Source organism: Empidonax traillii, unplaced genomic scaffold, assembly GCF_003031625.1.
Source record: "Empidonax traillii isolate 1590-97213 ecotype Southwest subspecies unplaced genomic scaffold, ASM303162v1 scaffold1283:size300302, whole genome shotgun sequence".
Lineage (NCBI taxonomy): Eukaryota > Metazoa > Chordata > Aves > Passeriformes > Tyrannidae > Empidonax > Empidonax traillii.
The window spans coordinates 30,368-39,458 of record NW_020956476.1 but is presented as its reverse complement, the minus strand read 5'-3'; the positions used below and the strand labels follow the sequence as shown (position 1 = coordinate 39,458).

Below are 9,091 nucleotides of genomic sequence, written 5' to 3'. Positions count from 1 at the left end.
CTGCTCATTTGCATTTCCCTCCCTTTGATTATGAGCAATCGTGGGTTATCCAGCAATTCATCAAAGCAGAAATTATTTTAAAATACCTCTCGCGGTGTTGCAGCCCCGGAGCTGCTGAGGGAGGGGGTGGGCACAGGGTCCCCGGCGTGCCCAGGGCGCGGCTCGGCCCGTGGGTGCCCGGGATGCGAATGAACCCAGGTTTTTCCTTCTGCGGGAGGATTTTTCCCTCCTGGCTGGTGGGATGTGTTCCCCCGTCCCTCCATCCCGCTGTCCCTCCCCAATCCAGCAGCGTCCTGGGGGGCCCTGGCTCCGTGCTGTTTGCTGCAGTCCTTAGGGAGCATCAGGATCCCGACCCGGAGAGGGTCAGCGTTCCTGGCACCCGTTCCTGGCACCGGCTCTGGCAGCACCATCTGCAGAGCTGGGAGCGTGGGGAGCAGTGTCTGTCTCTGGTGACTCAGCCCTTCTCCCGAGCTCTTTCCCTGTCGGGAAGCAGCAGGGCTGAGCTTGGGGACACATTAAATGTCCCCAGCCAGGCAGGGAGGGAACAGAGCTGGGAGCGTGGGGCATGGAATGGGATGTGCTGCTGGGAACATCTACATAATTTAACGTCTTAATTTTTTAAAACTCACCTATTTTGATGCCAAACTCCTTAAATCCGTGTGTGCAAACTACTCCTCTTTCACGGACAGAGGGAGGAAAGCTCTCCCTGTTGTTATTTTGCTTCCAGGATCTGTCAGGGGGGTATGAAAACCACACCTAAATCAGGGGAGAGAATGGATTATCCAGGCATGATCCAGCTGGAGGGGCTCCTGGAGCTCCAGGCTGAGGGCTGGGCCTCCCTGGGGTTGGTATTTGAAATTAAATTCCCCAAAATACCGGGGTGTGAATTAAATGTTGAGTTTCTGAGCAAAACCCGGAGGACCCACCCAGAGCAAAGGGGGAGCACGGGGCAGGACGAGGGAGGGGGGATAGCAAGGACAGGGAAGGATTTACTGGGGGAGAGGTGGGACTGGGGCATCTCCTATTGGAGTCTGGGGGGGCTGGAGAGCCAAAGAAGGGCCCTGCAGCCACATTCCCTGCCTGTGTCCCCCCAGGAGTACGACATGTACGGCTGGTGGGTGGGAGAGCTCAACGACGAGGTGGGGATCGTGCCGAGGGATTTCCTGGAGGCTGCCTACGAGCTGGATGAGCGGTGAGGAGGGACAGTGGCACTCCAGGTGAGAGGGGGCACCTGGGGCGTGTGGGGAGTGGGGTCTGGGGGTGGGTGTGTTGTGGAGTTGGTTCCACCCCGGGGGTGTCCCAGCATCCCTGGTTTTGGCTCCATCTCCTGGTCTCCCGTTTTACCTGGGAGAGCAGGAAGCACAGTGGCTGTTCCTGGGCAGTGCCACCCCGCCCAGTGTCCCTCAGATTCCATGGGAGGGATGTGCTAAAGCCACAGCAGCCACCAGGGCTGTCACTGTGCCACCAGCACTGACACCAAGTGCCGCGCACGGAGAGTTTCTCTCCCAAAACCCCACAGTGGAGCTGTTCCTTTGGGGAAACTGAGGCACGGGGCAGGGCTGGCAAGGAGGGGTCTGGAGTGCTGCCACCTCCCTGTTCACCTGGAGATCTCCCCCCTCAATCTCCCTGTCCCTCTGTGCCCGTGTCAGTCCCTCTCGCTGTCCCCTTCCCCACCATCACCTGTGTCTCTCCCCTCCCCAAATCCAGGTGCTCCCCTCTCCCTGGCCGTGCAGAGACACCAGTGACAGCGGCTCCCACCAGCAGCTTCCCCTGCCGTGAGTGTCCCTGGCATGAAGAGACCCCCCCGTGCCCAGCAGTGCCCTCCTGGGGGTGCCCTGCAGGGTGGGGTGGGCCTGGCACCCCCAATAAAGCCAAAAAGCCCCGATTTTCCTCTCCATGTTTGGCTGCTCCAGACTTCGTGGAGCCAGAGTTGGGGGTGGGAAGTGCCCCTTGGCTCCACCCTCCACACCCCCTGCCCAGCTCTGAGCACCCCCAGATCCCCCCCTGTCCCAGCTGAGCCCAACAAATCCTCTTCCTGCTCCTGCTGCTCCTCCCGCGCTTGGCTGAGGGGCCGCTAGATGGTGGTAGGGACCTGCTCAGCGCAGCCTTCCCGGGGAGGTGCCCAAACCCCCTGAGCCGCCCCCCAGAGCCCCTCCTGGCACGAGCATCGCCCGAGGGGCAGCTCCAGGGCACAGCTGGGCAGGTGTTTGAAGTGGGGGGGGGGGGTATCCCATGGGATGCCAAGGATGTGGCCAAGCCCATCCCGGCGCTCGCTGCCTCGTCACGTGGCTTTGCTCCCAGCGGGGTTTTGGGGTGTGGGAGCCTGATCCCAAATCCACTGCCTCATCTGGGGTTCCAGAGACCTCCATGCTCTGCTGGGAAGATGGAAGAGGAGAGGGAGAGGTGGGAACAGGAGGCTTTGGCTGCAGTTGGAGCAGGAGCCCCCTGGCACGGTGTGTCCCTGGGGGGGAAGGACAGACTGGAAGGGGCCGCCTTCCCAAGGGATGAGGATGCTCTGGCTGGACAGCCTGGCCCCATTCTAGGCTGCTTCTCTGGCAGGAGCTGGGGAGGGGGGAGCCACCCCAATCCCTGGCACGAGGGGCTGACCCACCCCACGTGTGGCAGAGGGGACAGTCACCCCCCCTCAAAGAGCCACTGCCCCCCAGGTGGGACCCCCCCAGCCCAGGGGCTGCCCCCACCCCCCCTCCAGCCTGTGCCGCCTCTGAGTCACCGTTTTCCCGACAGCTCCGCAAAAGCCAATCACCAGCACTAAAAATAATCCCTGAAAGGCGGCCAGGAGCAGGGCTGCGGCCCCGGGGGGATGGAAACAGGCAGGAGAAGGGCTGGAAGAGGGACTGGAGAGGGGCTGGAGCCCTCACTGCAGCAGCCCCACGGGATGCCCTTCCCAAACCCGCCTTGGGAAGGGCGGCCCTGGGGCCGGAGGGCTCCTGGCGAGACATCCAGGGGAAGGTGTTGGCAGTGCCAGGACACGCTCCTGGAGCAAACCAGGGGGTGGGAGGGAGCTGGGGCAGGGCTGGGCTGTGGCTGAGGCTGTGCCCAGGCGAGGAGTGGGGTCGGTGGGCACAGGGAGGGGTCGGTGGGCACAGCTGGGCTCACAGCTGCGCCATTTGGAGCCGCACGCCCGATGAATGTGGATGAATATGCATGAGGGGGGGGCAGCCAATGGCAGCGGTGCTGCTGCGCCCCAGCAGCTGCCAGCCTTGGCTGTGAACTTCTCCTGACATTTCGGATGTGCCTCCCAGGGGTTTGCCAGCCCTCCCTCCCTCCCCCCCCCAGCTTTGGTGCATCCAAAAACCACACCAACCCCCCCGCCCAAAAAAAAACTCAGGGGAGACCCTCATCCCTGCCCCCCGCAGTGACCCCAGGGACCTCCCCGCAGCTGGTGCTGGGGTGGGTGAGGTGCCATCCTCGCCCCCTGTTTTCCCTAAATCCCCGTCTCTGCAGTTCTCCCGGCCCGGCCCCCGCCCACACAGCACAAGCAGGCACTGCCGGGGCTCTCCTGCTTCAGTTTTTATTTCAAGTCCGAGCACGTCGGCCCTGCCTGAACCTGGGGGGCTGGGGGGGAGGAGATGGGGCAGGACCACACGGGGAGGGGCAGCAGGAGCAGCCACAGCCAAACCTGCTCCTTCTTACCCTGGTAAATCCGAGGCCCCCCCAGGAACCCACCTGGAAGGACACCCCGTCCCAGGGCAGGGGTGACAAACTGCCCCCCCCTTTGTGCTCCCCCCCGACTCATTCCCTGCCCAGGGGGAAGCTCAGCTCCTGCTGTCCCAGCTGCAGCCGCCAACCTGCAGGGAAAGCTGTGCCAGGAGGCCCCAGGTGGGGATGTGGGATCTGCACCCCATGTGTGGGCTCTGGGTCTGTGCAGCTGAGCCCCCTCTCCCCTCCCCAGGAGCTGCAGAGGGAGGGGAACACAGGGGGGCTAAACTGGAGAAGAGGGGCTGGCCCTGGATCCACCAAGGAAAGCCTTTTCCCATCAGGCAGCATATCCCACCCTGCCCTGGGATGTGCCAGGAACAGGGAGGTGGCACTGCCACCCCACCCAGCCCTGCTGTTGCTCCAGCCAGAGGGCAAAGGCCGCAGGAACAGCAAGCACAGGTTCCACCACCCACGAGATCCCTCCTCCAAGAGGAGAGCGATGCAAGCGCTGCCTGGGACACCAGGGACAGTCAGGAGTCAGCGGGGACAGAGCCCGGGACAAAGCCGTGTTCCCAGAGCAGCCCCGTCCCCCCAGCCCGGCCATCCCCCTGCTTCCACAGTGCCCCCTCTCCCAGCGAGGGAGCAGGTCCTGGGAAGGCAGGTGGCGTCCCCAGGGCTGTCACTGCGTGTCCTGCCCCGCTCCCGGGGGCTCCTCGGGGCTGTCCGAGTGCGCGTCGTCCACGCCGAAGTCGCTCCAGTACGGGAGGCTCTCCGGGCAGCCCTGGGGGCTTCCCAGCCCGGCACAGCTGGGAACGGGGATCAGCTCAGAGGGGAGAAGGGATCAGGAGGGGAGAGTCAGGGCCTGAGGTGCCCCTGTGTCTCCAGATCTCCTTGGCACAACCCCTCCCTGGAGCTGGGGCTGCCCTTGGGATGCTCCCCCTTTCCTACCTGGCTCTCGGGTCCCGCCCGGGCAGCGCTGAGGGCCGACCCTCCTCCTCCTGCACCCAGCCACAGTTGGACATGGCATAGTGCAGGATGGCCTCTGTCACTGTCTGCGTGCCCTGGCCCTGCACGCAGGCCTCGATGTCGGGCACGGAGAGCTGGCTCTGCAGGAAGAGGTGCAGGCGGCTGTCCGAGAGCAGCACCACGTTCTGCACCACCCTGGGCACGGAGAGAGGAGGGGGAGTCACCCTTCAGAGCACCACAGACAGCCCTGCTGCCACCTCCCAGGCAGGACTGTCCCCTCCCTGCACTCACTTCTCCAGGAACTGCTGCAATCCCTGTCTCCGCTTCTCGATGAACTCATCCGTGCTGCCCACGAAGAAGGTGGATTTTCCAGGCAGCTCTGGGACAGGCCTGGGGGGACAGGGGCTCAGGTCACCTCAGTGCCAGCACAGGGGACACTGGCACAGCACCTGCCAGGACCCTGCATCCCTCCAGGGAGTCCAGGCATCCCCTGCTCTGAGGGGGGTTCCATCCACACCTGCTCTGAGCTCCTGTGGCTCACCCAGGGCAGGGGGAAAGGTTCTCCCCCAGCCCTCCCCGAGCAGCAGGAGGAGGGAGAGGAGGGTCAAGGAGCACTTACACCAGGCCAGCATTCTTCTGGAGCTGCCTCCTCAGCCACACGAACTCACGGTACCGGCGCCGCACGCATGAGGTCTTGGCAGTGAAGGCCTTGCTGTTGGTCTGCCAAAAAAAAGAACAGTTCCGTGGGAATTGTCCAGGGGATCGAGGGGCAGGGAGGAAGGGGAGGCACTCGGGGATCCATCCCCTCCGTGCCAGGTCTCAAACCCACAGAAGGCAGGTTGGGCAGCTGAGGGTTCTCCCGTGGGAGCCCCTTCCCATCCCCACGGGCTGGATAATCCCCCTGCTGAGCCCAAACCCAGCCCTGCAGCTCCAGCCCCTGCCCCTCGGCCCCAACTCACGTGCAGGAAGATCTTGTAATCCACATAGGAATTCCAGGAGCCTTCGTTCTGCACGCGGGGGTCCTGCACTCGCACCGTGGTCACTTCCTGGGGGGCACGAGGGGTGTCCCTGCTCAGCCCCCCGGCATTCCAGGGGCAGGGATCCCACCCCACATCCTCCAGCATCCCTCTCCCACACAGCTCCAGACACTCCCAGCCCTGGCAGCAGCTGCCCCTCAGCTCTGCCCCACGGACCCTTCAGCTTGCCCAGACCGCCCCGTGCTGCCCAGTTCCCACCAGGAATGCACACGTGGGGAAGGGTCTTACTTCCTCTCGGTTCTCCAACATCCTAGAGGAGCCAGAGCCCAGCGGGAAACATCTGGGGAAAGAAAAGGGATTTAGGAGAATCAGCACAGTGGGGTGTTCCAGGGACTCTGCACCCCCCCAGCACCACCCACCCACACTCAGCTGCCTGATCCATGGAAAAAAGAGGATGTGTCCAAATCCAGCAACCCACAGGGAAGGGAGAATCCAGCACCTGCTCCCGAGGCAACTGGGGTTCCCTCTGGGATGTGCTGGAGGGCGTGGGGTGACCAGGACTGGGACCTGCAGCACCTCTATCCTCAGGCCACTCTGCCCAGAGTTCCTCTGGGATCCTGCAGCCCTTGGGAACAGCAGAATCCCTGGATCCCAGAGCGAAGCAGAGCCCAGCCCAGTGGGCTGTGACCTCCGAGGAGCTGCTCGTGCTGCTCTCCCACAGCACATCCCTGCTCCCGGGGCAGGAATCGGGGTTCCTGGGAGAGCCTTTGCCCCGGGGGGAACTCCTGTTAGCCAGGAAGAGCCCAGCTCCCGGTTTGCTCCTGCAGAGCCCACACTGGGAGCACAGGAGGGAGCCAGGGTGGGAAAACCCGGCCTGCTCCCCACACGGGCAGGTCTGCACCCACAGCCGGGGGAGCCGGTTTGGCTGGGGAGGAGAATTCCCTGCTTTTATCCCAGTTCCCTTCTCCCAAAGGCCTCTCCTGCAGCAGGGAGCTGGAGCAGGAGCTCAGCTGGGAACACCATAAATCCACACCAGGGAGGAACCTTTCCCAAAATCCAGCCTCTTGACACAGTTCCAGCCATTCCCTGGGCTCCTGTCACTGATCCCAGAGATCCTCCTGGATCCTGCTCCATTATTATTCTCCAACAGCAGGAACACAGTGCCAGGGTTGGAATAGGGGCGGGACAGCAGGATAAACCTCCCCCCCCATCCCACCAATCCACGATCCCGGCAGTGAAATCCCTCTGGACACACACACAGGCCAGGAACACTCGTCAGGGGGAGCTGGAAGACCGAGCGTGTCCCGTGTCCTGGTTTCACCTCCGGCCCTGGGATCGCTTGCAGGAAGGTTTTTGGGATGAATCGACAGGGATCTCACCCAGCACATCCCAAGCTTCCGAGGAGCCAGCCCTCCCTCCTGGAGTGATCCCCATTCCTGGAGTTCTGCCTTTCAGGCCGTGGGACCGGCTCAGCAGCACAGCTGGGACCGTTCTGTTCCCAAATCCCAGATCTGCGGGATCACAGCCCCACAAGTGCTGGGATGACTCCTGTGGAATCATCCCAAGCCCCCTCCGTTGCTTCCAGAGCTCCTGCTCTGCCCCAGCAGCTTAAGAAAGGCAGGAGGGAGGCTCGGGAATTGCCCAGTGGAGCAGCAGAGGGTGGCCAGGAGCAGGAATTTCATCTCCCAAGGTGCTCCCAAGAGCAGAGAGCCCAGGAGCTCGGGTCCCTCATCCTGAGGAACACGTAATCTCTTTTGGGCTTTGCTGGGAGTTAATTGATCCTGATCATCAACTTCCAGCCCCCGGGGGGAGCAGCTCGGGATCAGCCCCAAGCAGTTCCACCAAATCCTCTTGCAGGGACGGTGGTGAAAGCCTCGGCTGAAGAGGCTCTGGGATTCCTGGATTGATTTCCCTGCAATTCCACCTTTCCCTGCAGCCTCTCCCCTGTCCGGGATCGGGGCTGGAGGAGCCGCAAATCCCAGGTGGAATTTGACCTCCCCCTGGCCCCATTCCCACGGCTGTTGAAAAGGGAAAGTGTTACTTGTTATCTCTTCTCCACCTGGCTGGCACATCCCTAAGTGCCTCTGGAATGCAGGAATGCTCCTTCCCACCCCCACAGCCCGGGGGGGCCCAGCTCAGCTCCCAGCTCCAGCCTGGCCTCGGGGAAAACCCTCACAGGGAGGATCCACGGCAGGAAAACCGGGAATTAATCCCATTTATTCCTGCTTTTCCTTGTCGTGCTCGGACGCAGACACTGGGGTGATTTTTGGAGGCTGTTTTCCCTGCCAGGGAAGGAAAGGGTTCCCTCTCAACCACGGCCCTTCCCCCAAGCTCAGGGAAAACCCTCACACAGCGGGAAAAATCGGGATTAATCCCATTTATTCCTGCCACGCCCGGGCACCTGTAAAGCAGATCTGTGGAACAGCCGCCTGTAGCGCACCGGGGGGGGCATTTTCAGAGGCTGTTTCCAGTTCCAGGGCAGGAAAAGCCTCCCCCATCCCCACGGGTATCCCAAAATTCGGGCCCCCGGAGGGCGGAGGATGCACCGGGGCCGGGCCGGGCCGGGCCTCGAGAGGCCGCGGATGGGGGCGAGGCCCAACGCCGGCTCCGGCTCCTCACCGTGGGGCTGCGGGGGACCCCAAAGGTCGCCCCCCGAGGGACCCCCGAGGGACCCACCAGGACGCGCCCGCCCCGGGACCCCCCCACAAAGCCCCCTCACCTCGCACAGGACGCGGCCCCTTTAAGCGGCGGCGGCGGCGCGCGCCCTTATAGCGCGGGAAGGAGAGGAGACTTCCGGTGCGGGGCATGGCGAGAGTTGTAGTTCCCGCCGCCTCCGGTTGTAGTTCGGGAGCCGCGGCCCGGGGAGAAAGGGACGGGAGGGGAGGGGACGGCCTCGGGCCGTGCCAGGGGACGATCAGGTTGGACAGCAGGAGGAGTTCCTCTATGGAAGGGGATATTAAACATTGGAAGGGCTGCCCAGGGAGTGGCGCAGCCCCCACCCCCGGGGGTGCTCAGAAAGGAGCGCGGATGTGGCACTTGGGGACATCGATCGGTAGTGCTGGGCTAACGGTCGCACCCGAGGACCAACGGAGGGCTTTTCCGACCTCAATAATCCGTTCAATCAGATTACTGATCACCCAGCCGGGCATCACCCACCCCGAGCTGTGACTACAACTCCCGCCATGCCCCGCGGGGTCTCCGCCGTCCCGGTCCCCCCTCAGGACCACAAGTCCCGGCGCTCCCCGCGCGGGGCGCGGCGCATGCGCGGTGCGCGCGGCGGGCAGCGGCGCTGGCCGGGCTCTTTTGTTCAGGGCGCGGACGGAGCGCGGCCAGGCCCGGCCCCCCCCAGCGGCCCCCCCGACCCCCAGCGACCCCCCCCGACCCCCGAGCGGCCCCCCCGACCCCCAGCGGCCCTCCGACCCTCAGCACACACCGGCGGCGGGGCTGTGCAAGGTCCGCGGGCAGCGCGGGGCAGCGCGGGGGGGGGG

The 9,091-nt window shown here is 64.0% G+C and overlaps 3 protein-coding genes across 4 annotated transcripts in view; 2 read left to right on the top strand and 1 right to left on the bottom strand.

Annotated features, from left to right (window-relative positions):
- The window catches only part of SKAP1 (src kinase associated phosphoprotein 1), a 132,936-nt gene extending 131,740 nt beyond the window's left edge, over window positions 1-1,196 (top strand). The window contains exon 12 of the mRNA XM_027906352.1: window positions 1,095-1,196. Within this exon, the coding sequence (XP_027762153.1) occupies window positions 1,095-1,196 (102 nt within the window). The remainder of the gene's footprint in view (window positions 1-1,094) is intronic.
- A 2,492-nt stretch (window positions 1,197-3,688) lies between these two features.
- On the bottom strand, window positions 3,689-8,423 carry SNX11 (sorting nexin 11). The gene is made up of 7 exons (XM_027906351.1): window positions 8,323-8,423; window positions 5,892-5,943; window positions 5,586-5,672; window positions 5,246-5,346; window positions 4,918-5,016; window positions 4,609-4,821; window positions 3,689-4,466 (listed from the first exon to the last, which is right to left on the bottom strand). Exons 2-7 carry the CDS (start codon window positions 5,910-5,912, stop codon window positions 4,340-4,342), a joined length of 648 nt encoding a protein of 215 aa, XP_027762152.1. The 5' UTR covers window positions 5,913-5,943; window positions 8,323-8,423; the 3' UTR covers window positions 3,689-4,339.
- Window positions 8,424-8,891: 468 nt separating this feature from the next.
- Window positions 8,892-9,091, top strand: part of CBX1 (chromobox 1) — a 7,983-nt gene continuing 7,783 nt past the window's right edge. Inside the window, exons 1-2 of one of the 2 annotated variants that reach the window (XM_027906359.1) lie at window positions 8,892-8,941; window positions 8,973-9,056. The gene's annotated coding sequence lies outside the window, so the exon portion shown is untranslated. The remainder of the gene's footprint in view (window positions 8,942-8,972; window positions 9,057-9,091) is intronic. The other variant, XM_027906360.1, reaches the window with a different exon arrangement.

Excerpts from the sequence above, each read along its gene's own strand:
- SNX11 (XM_027906351.1), bottom strand. The coding sequence starts at position 5,912 with ATGTTGGAGAACCGAGAGGAA. Across the intron at positions 4,822-4,917 it reads TTGCAGCAGTTCCTGGAGAA|GGTGGTGCAGAACGTGGTGC; the intron begins GTGAGTGCAGGG and ends CTCCGTGCCCAG. Across the intron at positions 4,467-4,608 it reads GGGCGGGACCCGAGAGCCAG|CTGTGCCGGGCTGGGAAGCC; the intron begins GTAGGAAAGGGG and ends CCCCGTTCCCAG.